Here is a 16,670-nt window from a genome sequence, read left to right as displayed (position 1 = left end):
TCAAACGCCCAATTTTTCAGTTTTTGATTTGTTAAAAAAGTTTGAAATATCCAATAAATATCGTTCCACTTCATGATTGTGTCCCACTTGTTGTTGATTCTTCACAAAAAAATACAGTTTTATATCTTTATGTTTGAAGCCTGAAATGTGGCAAAAGGTCGCAAGGTTCAAGGGGGCCGAATACTTCCGCAAGGCACTGTAATTCTTGGGCGACAATACCTCTTTTTCCAATTGGCCTGGACCCTTTATTGCCGACACGGAGCCATACCGATCCATCACGACTGGTCTGCCGACGTAATCGTCCGAGGAGGTTTCAACAGGCTCTTCCATTGCGAAGTTGCCTAAGGCCCATCTGCTAGCCCCGGCCTGGTAGCTGTCTGAATCGGTGTGTCTCCAGCTCACCTAGCGTAGTAGCAACTACTGAACGGCTCCCTGACTCACCTATTGCTGCTCATTGCTGGTTTGGTTAGTTATTAGTTAGTATTGTCTTATTTCACTGTAGAAACCCCAGCCCTGCCCTACATGCCTTAGATAGGCCTTTTGTTCCCCTCCCCCCACACACACATGTGGTGAACTCACCTGGCTTAACTGGTGCCTCTAAAGACAAAACCTCTCTCATCATCACTCATCGCCTAGGTTTACCTCCACTCTACTCACATCCTACCATACCCTTGTCTGTACATTATGCCTTGAATCTATGCTATCGTGCCCAGGAAACTGCTCCTTTTACTCTCTGTTCCGTACGCACTAGATGACCAGTTCTTATAGCCTTTAGCCATACCCTTATCCTACTCCTCCTCTGTTCCTCTGGTGATGTAGAGGTTAACCCAGGCCCTGTAGCCCCCAGCACTACTCCTATTCCCCAGGCGCTCTCTTTTGATGACTTCTGTAACCGTAAAAGCATTGGTTTCATGCATGTTAACATCAGAAACCTCCTCCCTTAGCTTGTTGTATTCACTGCTTTAGCACACTCCGCCAACCATGATGTCCTAGCGGTGTCTGAATCCTAGCTTAGGAAGGCCACCAAAAATTCTGAAAAAAAAATCCCCAACAACATTTTCTGACAAGATAGAACTGCCAAAGGGGGCGGAGTTACAATCTGCAATCTACTGCAGGGATAGCCTGCAGAGTTCTGTCACACTATCCAGGTCTGTGCCCAAACAATTTGGGCATCTACTTTTAAAAATCCATCATTCCAGAAACAAGTCTCTCAACGTTGCCACTTGTTATAAACCCCCCTCAGCCCCCAGCTGTGCCCTGGGCTCCATATGTGAATTGATTGCCAGCCATCTATCTTCAGAGTTCGTACTGTTAGGTGACCTAAACTGGGATATGCTTATTAACACCCCGGCTGTCCTACAATCTAAGATAGATGCCCTCAATCTCACACAAATTATACCAGGTACAACCCTAAATCCGTAGCCATGGGCATCCTCTTAGATATCATCCTGACCAACTTTCCCTCTAAATACACCTCTGCTGTCTTCAACCAGGATCTCAGCGATCACTGCCTCATTGCCTGTGTCCGTAATGGGTCTGTGGTCAAATGACCACCCCTCATCACTGTCAAACGCTTCCTTAAATTATTTAGCGAGCAGGCCTTTCTAATATACCTGGCCCAGGTACCCTGGAAGGATATTGACCTCATCCCGTCAGTAAAGGATGCCTGGTTGCTCTTTAAAAGTGCTTTCCTCAGCAATTTAAATAAGCATGCCCCATTCAAAAAATTGAACTAAGAACAGATATAGCCCTTGGTTCTCTCCAGTCCTAACTGCCCTTGACCAGCACAAAAACATCATGTAGCCTTCTGCATTAGCATCGAATAGCCCCCGCAATTCCAAAAAAGTTTTTGGACACTTTAAAGTCATTGAGCACCTCCTCCCAGCTGCCCACTGCCCTGAGGCTAGGAAACACTGTCACCACCAATAAATAAAGCATTTTTCTACAGCTGGCCATGCTTTCCACCTGGCTACCCCTACCCCGGCCAACAGCTCTGCACCCCCTGCAGCAACTTGCCCTGCCGCAGTCATCCCCCTCTACAAAGGTGGAGACACTCTAGACCCAAACTGTTATAGACCTATATCCATCCTGCCCTGCCTTTCTAAAATCTTTGAAAGCCAAGTCAACAAACAGATCACCGACCATTTCGAATCCCACCGTACCTTCTCCACTATGCAATCTGGTTTCCCGAGCTGGTCATGGGTGCACCTCAGCCACGCTCAAGGTTCTAAACGATATCATAACCGCCATCAATAAAAGACAGTACTGTGCAGCCGTCTTCATCGACCTGGCCAAGGCTTTCGACTCTGTCAATCACTGTATTCTTATCGGCAGACTCAATAGCCTTGGTTTCTCAAATGACTGCCACACCTGGTTCACCAACTACTTCTCAGAAAGAGTTCAGTGTGTCAAATCGGAGGGCCTGTTGTCCAGACCTCTGGAAGTCTCTATGGGCGTGCCACAGAGTTCAATTCTCTGGCCAACTCTTTTCTCTGTATACATCAATGATGTCGCTCTTGCTGCTGGTGATTCTCTGACCCACCTCCACGCAGACAACACCATTCTGTATACATCTGGCCCTTCTTTGGACACTGTGTTAACAAACATCCAAACGAGCTTCAATGCCATACAACACTCCTTCTGTGGCCCCCATCTGCTTTTAAATGCTAGTAAAACTAAATGCATGCTCTTCAACTGATTGCTGACTGCACCAGCCTGCCCGACTAGCATCATTACTCTAGACGGTTCTGACTTAGAATATGTGGACAACTACAAATACCTTGGTGTCTGTTTAGACTGTAGACTCTCCTTCCAAACTCACATGAAGCATCTCCAATCCAAAATTAAATCTAGAATTGGCTTCATTAATTAAATCTAGAATTTCGCGACAAAGCCTCATTCACTCATGCTGCCAAACATACCCTCGTAAAACTGACTATCCTACCGATCCTTGACTTCCTTGATTTCGTAATTTACAAAATATCCTCCAATACTCTACTCGGCAAACTGGAAGTAGTCTATCACAGTGCCATCCGTTTTGTCACCAAAGCACCATACTACCCACCACTGCGACCTGTATGATCTCGTTGGCTGGCCCTCGATACATATTCGTCGCCAAACCCACTGGCTCCAGGTCATCTATAAGTATTTGCTAGGTAAAGCCCCGCCTTATCTCAGCTCACTGGTCAGCATAGCAACACCTACCCGTATCACACGCTACAGCAGGTATATTTCACGGGTCATCCCCAAAGCCAGCACCCCCTTTGGCCGCCTTTCCTTCCAGTTCTCTGCTGCCAATGACTGGAACGAATTGCAAAAATCAATGAAGCTGGAGACTTATATCTCCTCTCTAACTTTAAGCATCAGCTGTCATAGCAGCTTACCGATCACTGTACCTGTACACAGCCAATCTGTAAATATCACTCCCAACTACCTCATCCCCATATTGTTATTTATCTTTTTGCTCTTTTGCACCCCAATATCTCTACTTGCACATCATCATCTGCACATGTATCACTCCAGTGATAATGCTAAATTGTCATTATTTCGCCTCTATGGCCTATTTATTGCCTTGCCCCCCTAATCTTCTACATTTGCAGTTGTAAATGAGAACTTGTTCTCAACTGGCCTACCTGGTTAAATAAAGGTGAATTAAAAAAATAAATAGCAAGTTGTTCAGTTGTGTTTATTTTCATACCAATACATGAAACTAACATTGCGCTAGCCTACTGGGCGAATGAATGAAAATTTTAATTAGGCATACAGCTATCACAACCTATATTTTAATAGCAATTAAACAGCTTTTGGTTTAGAATGGTCACCAAAAAATCAGGCTCCCCCAATTCCCAATTCAATTAACCCCTGGTTATCAGATTACAACAAGGAAAGCAAGGCCGAGTTCAAAAGCCTACATCAAATTCAAAGCAATCCACTCAATGCCTGATTCTCTGACCATCAAAGCAAACTGGCACTGTCTGCACTCTGCTTTCTACAATGAGACAAAAGGCACGCAGGTGGGCAGCTGCTCTCTGAGGTATGCTCCGCATGGTCCTAAAGCCACCCACCCTGTACGCTAAACAGCTGTTGTATTTTAATCGGGATTGGAATGATTTAGTCTGTTTTTTGTTTTTTTTACCAGTGGTGTAAAGTACTTCAGTCAAAATACTTTAAAGTAGTCTACTACTTAAGTCGTTTTTGGTGTTTCTGTACTTTACTATATTTTTGCCAACGTTTACTTTCACTTCACTATATTCCTACATTAAATAATTTTACTCCACACATTTTGCCTGACACCCAAAAGCACTCCTTACATTTTGACAAGAAAGTGGTCCCATTGACAGACTTCTCAAGAGAACATCCCTGGTCATTCCTACTGCATCTGATCCGGCGGACTCACTAAACTCTAATTCTTTGTTTATACATTATGACAGAGTTTTGGAGTATGCCCCTGGCTATCTGTAAATGTAAAAAGAAATAAGACAATTGCAATCCCACTTACTTTTAACACTTGAGTATATTTAAAACCAAATACTTTTAGACTTTCACTCAAGTAATATTTTACTGGGTGACTTTCACTTTTACTTGAGTCATTTTCTATTAAGGTATCTTTACTTTTACTCAAGTATAACAATTGAGTACGTTTTCGACCACTTTTTTGACTACTTAAAATGTTTGGTCTAGAGGTGGGGTATGGCATACCAAGCCTCGTCGCAAAACAGGCTAACGGGAAGCCTGGGAAAGTTCCATGGCAGAAATCAACTAAATAGGAGTGGAATTTGACACCTCACGACACATCAAACCAATCAAATGCCTTGCTTGGGCGGAGCTACAAAGATGCTCACCAGATTAGTGCCATAGGAGCAACAGTGTGTGAGGACTAAAAATATCATCAAAACATGCACTGGTGACAAAACATTTAACAACGTTTGCAGCACGCTGGGTTTCACAGCATTTCTGTTATTTCGAGGTGAGCAAAAGCTGCAGAAATGGTCTACAATGCTGGCCATGTCAATATTTTACGGCAACCATGTACTGTTTATCTATGGGGACAACTGCAGTTATTTTGCAAGCAACGTTGCTAAAATGAATGAAGAAAAATCTAATGAACCTCATAATGTTATCTGTAATGCCCCAACTCCTGTAGCCTAACTTGTTACCTGTAATGCTCATCTCCTGTAGCCTAATTGTTACCTGCAATGCTCATCTCCTGTAGCCTAATTGTTACCTGCAATGCTCATCTCCTGTAGCCTAATTGTTACCTGCAATGCTCATCTCCTGTAGCCTAATTGTTACCTGCAATGCTCATCTCCTGTAGCCTAATTGTTACCTGTAATGCTCATCTCCTGTAGCCTAATTGTTACCTGTAATGCTCATCTCCTGTAGCCTAATTGTTACCTGTAATGCTCATCTCCTGTAGCCTAATTGTTACCTGTAATGCTCATCTCCTGTAGCCTAATTGTTACCTGTAATGCTCATCTCCTGTAGCCTAATTGTTACCTGTAATGCTCATCTCCTGTAGCCTAATTGTTACCTGTAATGCTCATCTCCTGTAGCCTAATTGTTACCTGTAATGCTCATCTCCTGTAGCCTAATTGTGGTCTACCTATTTTAATACTGTACCTAAATTACAAGGAGTGGATTTGCACTAAACATTTTATGTCAGCACTTAAAAGGCATGTACAAAATCTGGTATATGGTTTTGCTCGTATACATTGTCTACTGGTATCATTTTAAATTGAGAACATATAGCTCAACATTTAAACAATGTCTGAGTTGAGCTACGCTCTGCTTCAGATGCCCATAAGGCCAGTAATGCCATCATACTGTAGGCCTGTGACTCCATTGGCAATGCATGCCATATGATAAGCTGCTAAATGTATTCACATAGCTGATATACTGAGAGAGAGTGAAAATCAAATAAAACCGACTTGGGATCTTACAATTACACAAAAATGCTATGTTCATTTGAGAATACACAGAAACACATAAACATAGACACGGAACCCCTTCTCCTCTTTATTGCAGGATTGTGATATGATTAATCAACATTGAATCTAGTTCATTTTGGATAATAGTTTAATAATTAAAAGATGTTTAAAAACTTCACTTCAAAGAATCAACACTTTGTCACTTCAAAATGTACAAATAAGATTACCTGTATGTAAAGATTAGACATCTTAGTCTAAACAACAATAGATAAATTGTACGGTATTATTACTAAAGCATCATTTCAGGGGAACAAAAACAACTCCATTCTAGCGGTGGCCGAACTTGCTCCAGTGATCCCTGATCTACTGGGTGAGCAGACTTCTATTCCAGCCCAACAATAGCACACTTCATTATCAACTCATTATTTTTGATAAGTTCAATGAAGTGTGTTATTGCTGGGCTAAAACAGAACCCTGCACACCCAGCAGACTTCCAGCAAGGTTGGCCTGCTCAGATTGTAATAGGTTTATACATTGTGTGTGATGTTTAACTGTATTATGTATTTGGCGACATAGGCAGGCCTACACATATGACCCATGGCATATAGGATATACCCTTAGACGTATGTGTCATTCAGTGGGACCTCTTTTAATCTGCAAACAGGCTTTCAGTTTTCGATATCTGAGGACAGAAAACGTCAAAGAAACAGACTTCATTATAATAAAATTAGACAGCACTGAATATTATTAATTAATGTTGCTATTATCTCTGGCCTTATGGTTTTTCCCTCTTGGGTCTGGAACTGGAGAATGTTTTCATAATGTCCTCCCACAAAATGACCTGCCCCATCTAGTAGCCTACAATCTCCCTTTACTGACAGCTAGAGCTGCAATTTCACCCTTTTCCATGTCTATCTACAAATGTATTTGGAGACTGTTTTTAATTTAGAATGATTACACCAAGATATCTAGCTAATAGAAAATTAGCTAGCTGGTGCCATTTAATGCACTTAGCTAAACGGTGTGCAATGTTGGCCATTTGGCTAAGCAGCTCAGTTGAGTTCGCCTACAAAGTGGCGAACTGTAGCCACATAGCTCGCTAGCTAATAAAAGTTTTAAAAAACATTTAAACATGTATTTACTTACTTGAATAGGTTATTCCACTGCCTCTTTTTGGGTCCTTACAAAAATAAAATAAATGGGCAATCTTCACGATATTTTCGGTGTAAGCAAAGCACAGCCATGTGGACGAATGGAAACAAGGAAATCAATGTTTGTCACCAAAGCGGTTTAGAACGTGTTGTGACGTTTGACTTTACCAGCATAAATCGCCCCCCATCTCCCTCTCTCTCTTCGAAAAAAGGGTTCCAAAATGGTTCTTCGCTGTCCCCATAGGAGCACCTTTTTTGGTTCCAGGTAGAATCATTCTGGTTTCCATGTAGAACCCTCTGTGGAAATGATTCTAACCCCAAAAGGTTCTACCTGGAACTAAAAAGGTTATTCAAAGGGGTATTCTCTGGGGACAGCCAAATAACCCTTTTAGGCTCTAGATAGCACCTTTTTTACCCCCAATAGTGCATGGCATATTGACATCTTTCCTGAGAGTGCCAAACGCATAATATGTGTTACTTTTACTAATATGTTTGTTCAGTGCAGATGCAATTGTTTTCATACAAGTATTGCACTTGTCTTCAGGTGTCATATTGAGGTGTGATTAGTAGCTCTCGTTTGCTACATTTGTCACAATTACGCAATGGAAGTGACTTGCGCACGGAATCTAAACTTGATTTATTAGTGTGTTAGACAACTGAAGTAGGTTATACTTTCTGAGAGTTGTCCTTTTCAAAGTCACTCCAATTTGTTTGATATATGCAAAGCCAAGCAGGTAACGATACGTAAAATGTGCTCTTATGGTTGTATACCTCTGTATGTGCTTGCAGGTTGGTAATTTTCTGGGTCCCCCTCGACTCTTAGCCGAAACTCATTGTAGCCATCTCTCCGTGTACCCTGTGTCTGTGCCCGTAAAATCCTGCCGCAATATCCATCCGACTTCGCTTGCTTATCTGTTGGTTCCTCGACGAACGTGAGAGCATTGCACACACAATTGGAGACAAAATACTGCAAAAACAGCAAATTCAAATATATTCCCATTATTGATGGTGTGGTGGGAAGTTCTTTATTCCACCTCTACAAATGAAACAAAATAGAGGATGTATTATCTCCCCACAGTCCCCAACTACGGAATTCCTGCAAACTATTAGCCCTGACACTTGGTAATAAATGGTGAGAGAAACCGCGGTGAATCCATCCCAGACAGAGCGGGTTTCGAAGTTCGATGGCACTGCTTCAGCATACAGTTACACTGATCTGAGAGGAAAGCGGTGATAGGTAGCTTGAGTGTTGAGTTAACCGAGTAATTCTCAGGGTCCGGGAAATAGCGAAGCGCAGCAGCACAGCTGTCCCCGACAACTAGGGAATAACTAGATTGTAGCGATGAAGGCAGCAGAGTATAAACAAAACCCAGACATTCCTAATCACCCCTGTGACCGAGAGGTGCATTTGACATTCTTGGTGAGGCGCAGGAAAACTGTCGGCCAATGTTTACACAGCTATTTCATAAGTCAATTAGAATATAGCAGGGCGCTCATAACAATAATGCGCCTTTTCTTGTATTAATGATAATGGCAAGGCAAATGTTTGGTGTGTGCTCAATGATTTACTTTTGACGATTGTACAATTTTACCGTTTATATAGTGCACAATTATTTGCGTGACGTTTTCTTCCCGATTAACAATGAGTGACCGGCGTCCCTCCAGAGTGGTGCGGTGCGATAGCTTTTTTGCCCACCGGCTGCATAAACCGGACTCCCGCGACCGTCGTTCTCACATGGCGTTTTCCTCTCACAGCCCACTCGTCCTTCTCCTGACCTGTGACACTACAGCTGCCAATTGGAAGCAATAATATTTTTCTGTGTCAAGACAGCGCCATGCCTACTCCCTGTCGCCACTTAAAAAAAAATGTTTATTGATTTTTATTATTTAATATACATTGGATGGCATTGAAAAAGGTTTGTGGAAAAGTATTGTAAATTATTATGTGTGCAAAATATATCAGATAATGAGGGTCAGTCCTGTCAGTCTTCATGCCCATTGGGAGCACCGGGGCACTTGTCCCCTTAGATTTGTCCTGTTTAAAATATATATATATATTTTTTTAATGTAATTTTTGTAGTTGTTTTTTTCTCTGTAATATTACTAACCACCTAGCAATTTTATGAAGGTGTCTTTAGATTGGGAACCTATCTGGGCTAAACAGCTTCTACCCCCAAACCATAACATTTACATTTAAGTCATATAGCAGACGCTCTTATCCAGAGCGACTTACAAATTGGTGCATTCACCTTATGACATCCAGTGGAACAGTCACTTTACAATAGTGCATCTAAATCTTAAAGGGGGGTGAGAAGGATTACTTATCCTATCCTAGGTATTCCTTAAAGAGGTGGGGTTTCAGGTGTCTCCGGAAGGTGGTGATTGACTCCGCTGTCCTGGCGTCGTGAGGGAGTTTGTTCCACCATTGGGGGGCGAGAGCAGCGAACAGTTTTGACTGGGCTGAGCGGGAAATGTACTTCCTCAGTGGTAGGGAGGCGAGCAGGCCAGAGGTGGATGAACGCAGTGCCCTTGTTTGGGTGTAGGGCCTGATCAGAGCCTGGAGGTACTGAGGTGCCGTTCCCCTCACAGCTCCGTAGGCAAGCACCATGGTCTTGTAGCGGATGCGAGCTTCAACTGGAAGCCAGTGGAGAGAGCGGAGGAGCGGGGTGACGTGAGAGAACTTGGGAAGGTTGAACACCAGACGGGCTGAGGCGTTCTGGATGAGTTGTAGGGGTTTAATGGCACAGTTGCAGTAATCCAGACGGGAGATGACAAGTGCCTGGATTAGGACCTGCGCCGCTTCCTGTGTGAGGCAGGGTCGTACTCTGCGGATGTTGTAGAGCATGAACCTACAGGAACGGGCCACCGCCTTGATGTTAGTTGAAAACGACAGGGTGTTGTCCAGGATCACGCCAAGGTTCTTAGCGCTCTGGGAGGAGGACACAATGGAGTTGTCAACCGTGATGGCGAGATCATGGAACGGGCAGTCCTTCCCCGGGAGGAAGAGCAGCTCCGTCTTGCCGAGGTTCAGCTTGAGGTGGTGATCTGTCATCCACACTGATATGTCTGCCAGACATGCAGAGATGCGATTCGCCACCTGGTCATCAGAAGGGGGAAAGGAGAAGATTAATTGTGTGTCGTCTGCATAGCAATGATAGGAGAGACCATGTGAGGTTATGACAGAGCCAAGTGACTTGGTGTATAGCGAGAATAGGAGAGGGCCTAGAACAGAGCCCTGGGGGACACCAGTGGTGAGAGCGCGTGGTGAGGAGACAGATTCTCGCCACGCCACCTGGTAGGAGCGACCTGTCAGGTAGGACGCAATCCAAGCGTGGGCCGCGCCGGAGATGCCCAATTTGGAGAGGGTGGAGAGGAGGATCTGATGGTTCACAGTATCGAAGGCAGCCGATAGGTCTAGAAGGATGAGAGGAGAGAGAGTTAGCTTTAGCAGTGCGGAGCGCCTCCGTGATACAGAGAAGAGCAGTCTCAGTTGAATGACTAGTCTTGAAACCTGACTGATTTGGATCAAGAAGGTCATTCAGAGAGAGATAGCGGGAGAGCTGGCCAAGGACGGCACGTTCAAGAGTTTTGGAGAAAAAAGAAAGAAGGGATACTGGTCTGTAGTTGTTGATCTGTAGTTGTTGATCTTATTGACTAAAATGATTAAAATGATACAGTACTGCTGAAGTAGGCTAGCTGGCAGTGGCTGCGTTGTTGACACTACACTAATCAAGTCGTTCCGTTGAGTGTAATAGTTTCTTCAGTGCTTCAAGACTCCTGAACATCCAATCAAATGGCTACCCAGACTATTTGCATTGCCCCCCCCCCCACCCACTTATTTTACACCACTGCTACTCTCTGTTGTTATCATCTATGCATAGTCACTTTAATAACTCTGTACATATGTACATATTACCTCAACTAACCGGTGCCCCAGCACATTGACGCTGTACCGGTACCCCCCTGTATATAGTCTCGCTATTGTTATTTTACTGCTGCTCTTTAATTACTTGTTACTTTTATTTATTATTCTTATTTGTATTTAAACATTTTGTTCACTGCATTGTTGGTTAGGGGCTCGTCAGTAAGGTCTACACCTGTTTCATTCAGCGCATGTGATTCATACGATTTGATCTCCCAACCTCATAACTAGCTGCCAACAAGCTAGCCCTTGATCATGACTCTCAGTTCCATTACGTAACATAATGGAACTGAGAGTTATGATCGTGTAATGGAACTGAGAGTCGTGATCGTGTAATGGAACTGAGAGTCGTGATCGTGTAATGGAACTGAGAGTCGTGATCGTGTAATGGAACTGAGAGTCGTGATCGTGTAATGGAACTGAGAGTCGTGATCGTGTAATGGAACTGAGAGTCGTGATCGTGTAATGGAACTGAGAGTCGTGATCGTGTAATGGAACTGAGAGTCGTGATCGTGTAATGGAACTGAGAGATCGTGTAATGGAACTGAGAGTCGTGGATCGTGTAATGGAACTGAGAGAGTAATGGAACTGAGAGTCGGATCGTGTAATGGAACTGAGAGTCGTGATCGTGTAATGGAACTGAGAGTCGTGATCGTGTAATGGAACTGAGAGTCGTGATCGTGTAATGGAACTGAGAGTCGTGATCGTGTAATGGAACTGAGAGTCGTGATCGTGTAATGGAACTGAGAGTCGTGATCGTGTAATGGAACTGAGAGTCGTGATCGTGTAATGGAACTGAGAGTCGTGATCGTGTAATGGAACTGATGGAGTCGTGATCGTGTAATGGAACTGAGAGTCGTGATCGTGTAATGGAACTGTAATGGAACTGAGTGTCGTGATCGTGTAATGGAACTGAGTGTCGTGATCGTGTAATGGAACTGAGTGTCGTGATCGTGTAATGGAACTGAGTGTCGTGATCGTGTAATGGAACTGAGTGTCGTGATCGTGTAATGGAACTGAGTGTCGTGATCGTGTAATGGAACTGAGTGTGGAACTGAGTGCCGTGATCGTGTAATGGAACTGAGTGCCGTGATCGTGTAATGGAACTGAGTGCCGTGGTCGTGTAATGGAACTGAGAGTCGTGATCAAAGGTTAGCTTCTTGGTAGCTAGTTATGAGGTTGGGAGATTGCTAACCTATCTCGGCTAAAGCCACCTTCATAAATGTGCTAGGTCATTGGACGAATGCATATCTGTAGTGGTGAGTTTTGTTAAGATCCCTGATGCTCAAGCTGCTCATTAGCATGCATCGCTTGCCATATGGTATTGGAAGCTTAAGGACCTTATTTTGTTGAATCCCAGATTTTGATAAAGTTTGGTTTGATTCATATCAGCGAGAAATCCTTTTCAAAAAGCTAAATGTTAAATGATAGGATTAAGGTTAGTTCCCACACAGCAATATCTCCATGCTACAACGCTTGTTTACTGAAAACAGACGGAAGATGAGGCAACCACCTGTGCTAATTAGCGATCTAGCATGCTCTGAACACCTGTGTGTAAGCGTAACTCAGGAAGTGGAGTGGAAATGTAGTTTCTTCGGATGGAGAAACAGAATTACGCCTCGAGGTTTCAAGAGCTACCAAGAAGCCATTTCAGACTATCAATCAAGTTCGAGTACCTAGCTTGTCTAACCATTTTAGCTGGCATGCCTGCTGGCAAGGTTAGTAGACTTTAAAAAAGCAAGCAATAACTAAATGTACTGAATAAGACTCACATTTCTTTGAATCTTTTACCCAGATTTTAGATAGAGGTGCAGAGATGCATAAATTTGTTTCTTTAAAAAAAGAACGACCGGTCAGGAGGATACAACCAGCTCTAGGTATTAGATATGCAGAAAAATATGCATATATTTGTAAGCAAATTGTATTGTCATGTACTTGCAGGCTTCTCACACAGTGCAATGGTGACAAAAGTGACAAATAAGTAACATAGGAAACTAATAAAATAAGTTACATTGTAAATATACAGTACAATGTACTAATACAAATACTAAATCAACTAAATCAAGTACAGTAGGCATGCAGATAAAATAAAATATAAATGAAAATAAGATTTTTAAACAGCCTATAAGGATATACTATGGACCTTATTTGCCATGTGCATAGTGAGTGGAATAAAGTATATGTTTCATATAATTATATGCTACTTTTGCACATAATTATATGAAACATATACATTAGTAGTGGAGTAAGGTGATTGCATTGGTAAATCAAATCACAACAAATGTAAGGTATTTATAGAAACAGCAAAAACATCTTGCAGCCTCTGGCTGGCTGTGGTTAGCTAGAAGGTGGCAGGATGAATTTGAGATTAGAGAAATTCCTTGCTATTGTCTTTCAAATTAATTCATGTCTAGATGGCTTGCCTAGGGCTTATAGCTGTCCTCTGAGTGGAGCCTAAATGCCAGAGATACAAAAGCGGCCTGCCAAGGGTTTATAGGTTCCTATGAGTGGGGGTCACACCTGCCAGAGATGCAAATCACGTCTTGAACGGCGAACTCCACTCGACCGCTGGCGGTAGGAATGTATAGCCTTGGGCGTAGGAACGTGGAAAATAGCAAATGGGAGGATTTTTGGGGGGTACTGGGATGTAATTGAATTACATTCACCTCATGCATAAAAAGCACATGTGTGAGAGGCTATCTGGAAGTGAATCAATGGAGGTAGCTGTAATAAATAATTTAGGCAGACTGTTCCATTTTATAATAAATATTTACGAATGGGATATATAGTAGCATATAAAGTCTATAAGGTCCATATCCAATACATTAAAACACTGATGAAATTGTATAATAAAGTATTACAAACTATAGGAAATCTCACTTTTGATTGAGACCGCCTACTGTGATGTTTCACTGTGTCATCTTCTAACAGTTTTATTTGTTTTATGTAAATGTGCCTCAAGTATTTGCATAAACATATCTGAGACCAGTTGGCATATCCTTTCATCATCTGAAAAGTGTCTCACTTATTCCAGCTTTTTTTCTGAGCCGCTCAAAAGGATAGAATTTGAAACTCTCCACACTACCACTCTCCATCTACGCAAATCCTTCTGTATGGTATGGACACTGTGCCCGCCAATGTGAGTTAGTAGTGGTCTGGTCTGTATTGAAGACAACAGGAGTGTATTAGCTGTGTGGATGTCTGCCATAATGCTTCCTAGCTGCCATTCACTAAAACCTCCATTGAAGCAAACCAATCTATGCGCTGCTATGAAAACATTTCCCCTAGCAAGATCAAATAAACATCACTACACATGCATTATTGAATAATGGTTGTTGTTTGTTCTGAATGGCAGGGAAAGGTGTGGTGGTGTGGACCTGGGAGTGAGACTCATGTGGCAGTGGTAACAACACATAGAGGAGAACAGTACCTGAGGTTGGAGGTGGTTACTCTGCATCCACCATGATGTTGTCTGAGGAAGGCCACCGCTGTACTTCGGTCTCATGTGTATGTATGAGTGGTGGCTGTTTCCCATCTAGCGGCCTGCATGGCTGTTTACTACTGGCAATACTATTTCCCAATGGTACATTTATATTTTACTGCTTCATAAACACACAGATGTCTACATGGATGTCTCAACCTTCCAATGTACCTGTTGTGCCGGACATAAACATTAATAAATGGTGGTTCACACTACTGAGCCTAGCCAAGCTAAACCAAGCTGTAGTGAGCTGGCCTGGATACCTATCCACCATGGTCGCTGGAACCGTGCTGAAGAGGACCATTTGAAAATATATCTGAGCCTGTGCAGCTTGATTTGGGTCGGCATGATAGTGTGAAAATGGTATAAGATAAGCATATTAATAATATCATATACCATGTTCTGTATACATCTATTTATATAAATCTATTTATAATGATTAGTAGACTAGAAAGTGTTTATCTCTCAGCAGGCATGTGTTTTGTCAGTCTGACCTGCTTCCCTGGAACTGTACTTTGTGCACCTTGATGGAAGTTGGGAGGTAATCGGTTCAGATTGTCCATTTAAACACCCTGCTGAAATATCGTGAACATCTGGAGGCCATCAGATGCAATTACAGCGAGTCAAGACAGACAACTCTGAGTCGAAATGTGCTTCCCCAGGTAGTTGCGGTATTTCACGCTGACTGAGAGGATATCATACCCCAAATAACCCTTCAATTATACTCCATGTTAATGCAGTGATGCTTAGCTGATTTAATTTAATTTTCTTTATTTTTCTTGAACCTTTATTTAACTGGCAAGTCAGTTAAGAACAAATTCTTATTTACAATGACGGCCCACCCCGCTGGGCCAATTGTGCATCGCCCTATGGGACTCCCAATCACAGCCGGGTGTGATACAGCCTGTAGTGATGCTTCTAGACCGCTGCGCCACTCGGGAGCCCAGTAGTGTAGTCTGTCAGAGATAATGGTAAAAATGACTGTAGCTACCCATAGCTCCAGTAAATAAGGTAGGCAAAATATGTTGATTATTGATTTCTAAACGCCTGTAATCATGTGTGAATCACCCAATTCTGTTACATTCCCTGAACACTGTTTCATTTGTTATCTCTCTGTAGGTGAAATCCAACTATTGTGGTCATGTCTTTCCTGAGGACATCATTGTCAAACACAGGAGCCAACGGAAGTTATCTTATCAGGGAGTAGATAAGGGGAGCGGCATCTGACATGTGCCTATCAACACTTCAGATCAAACATAATCAGAACACACTCCTAGGTAGGAGGAGGAAGTGTGTGTGTGTGTGTGTGTGTGAATGTGGTGGGTGGTGAGTACAATTCTATCCTGATTGTGAGGACATGCAAGCACTAACATAAGCTCTATAGCAAAGCATAGTCAGAGCTTTATGGATGGACTTGGGTGCACCAAAGTGTTACTGTTTGTCAGTGACGAAGGTATTCAAATATGGACAATGTCTTGAAATTCTTCTTAATTGTTGTCTCGTATAGCAGGTATTCTGTCTCTAAGATTTGAGTGAGAGATAAAGTAGGGGAAGTAGGAGAGAGTGGGGTAAATTCAGCCAAAGGGTTTGTTGAGCCATCTTTTGTTTCTAAAAAAGAATACACAAAAAAAATTTAATCGATGTGACCAAATATTTAGGAAGAGGTCATCATTTCATGGAGTGTGGGAAGGAAGAAACCACATGGAAAAAGTGGTAAGCAAGTTAGGTCCAGATTGTTTTATACACTGAACAAAAATAAAAAATCTAAATGTAAATTGTTGGTCCCATGTTACGTAAGCTCAAATAAAAGATCCCCAAAATGTTCCATACGCTCAAAAAGCTTATTTCTGTCTAGTTTTGTGCACAAATCTGTTTACATCCCTGTTAGCGATCATTTTTCCTTTGCCAAGATAATCCATCCACCTGACAGATGTGGCATATCAAGAAGCTGATTAAACAGCATGGTCATTACACAGGTGCATCTTGTGCTGAGGACAATAAAAGGCCACTTTAAAATGCGCAGTTTTGTCACACAACACAATGCCACAGATGTATCAAGTTTTGAGGGAGCGTGCAATTGGCATGCTGACTGCAAGAATGTCCACCAGAGATTTTGCCAAAGAATTTACTGTAATTTCTCTACCTCTCCAACATTCTTTTAGATAATTTGTCAGTATGACCAACCGGCC

General features: G+C 42.5%; 1 protein-coding gene and 1 long non-coding RNA gene across 2 annotated transcripts in view; one reads left to right on the top strand and one right to left on the bottom strand.

Annotated features, from left to right (window-relative positions):
- Positions 1-8,435, bottom strand: part of spon1b (spondin 1b) — a 113,161-nt gene extending 104,726 nt beyond the window's left edge. The window contains exon 1 of the mRNA XM_046346942.1: positions 7,850-8,435. Coding sequence (XP_046202898.1) covers positions 7,850-8,078 — 229 coding nt within the window. The 5' untranslated portion in view covers positions 8,079-8,435. The remainder of the gene's footprint in view (positions 1-7,849) is intronic.
- LOC124034161 lies at positions 4,820-16,290 on the top strand. The gene is made up of 3 exons (XR_006838530.1): positions 4,820-4,966; positions 14,356-14,507; positions 15,601-16,290. It is a non-coding gene; the product is annotated as an uncharacterized LOC124034161 (long non-coding RNA).
- Positions 16,291-16,670: the final 380 nt, after the last annotated feature.

Source organism: Oncorhynchus gorbuscha, linkage group LG01, assembly GCF_021184085.1.
Source record: "Oncorhynchus gorbuscha isolate QuinsamMale2020 ecotype Even-year linkage group LG01, OgorEven_v1.0, whole genome shotgun sequence".
Taxonomy (NCBI): Eukaryota; Metazoa; Chordata; class Actinopteri; order Salmoniformes; family Salmonidae; genus Oncorhynchus; species Oncorhynchus gorbuscha.
This window is presented reverse-complemented; position numbering and strand designations above follow the sequence as displayed.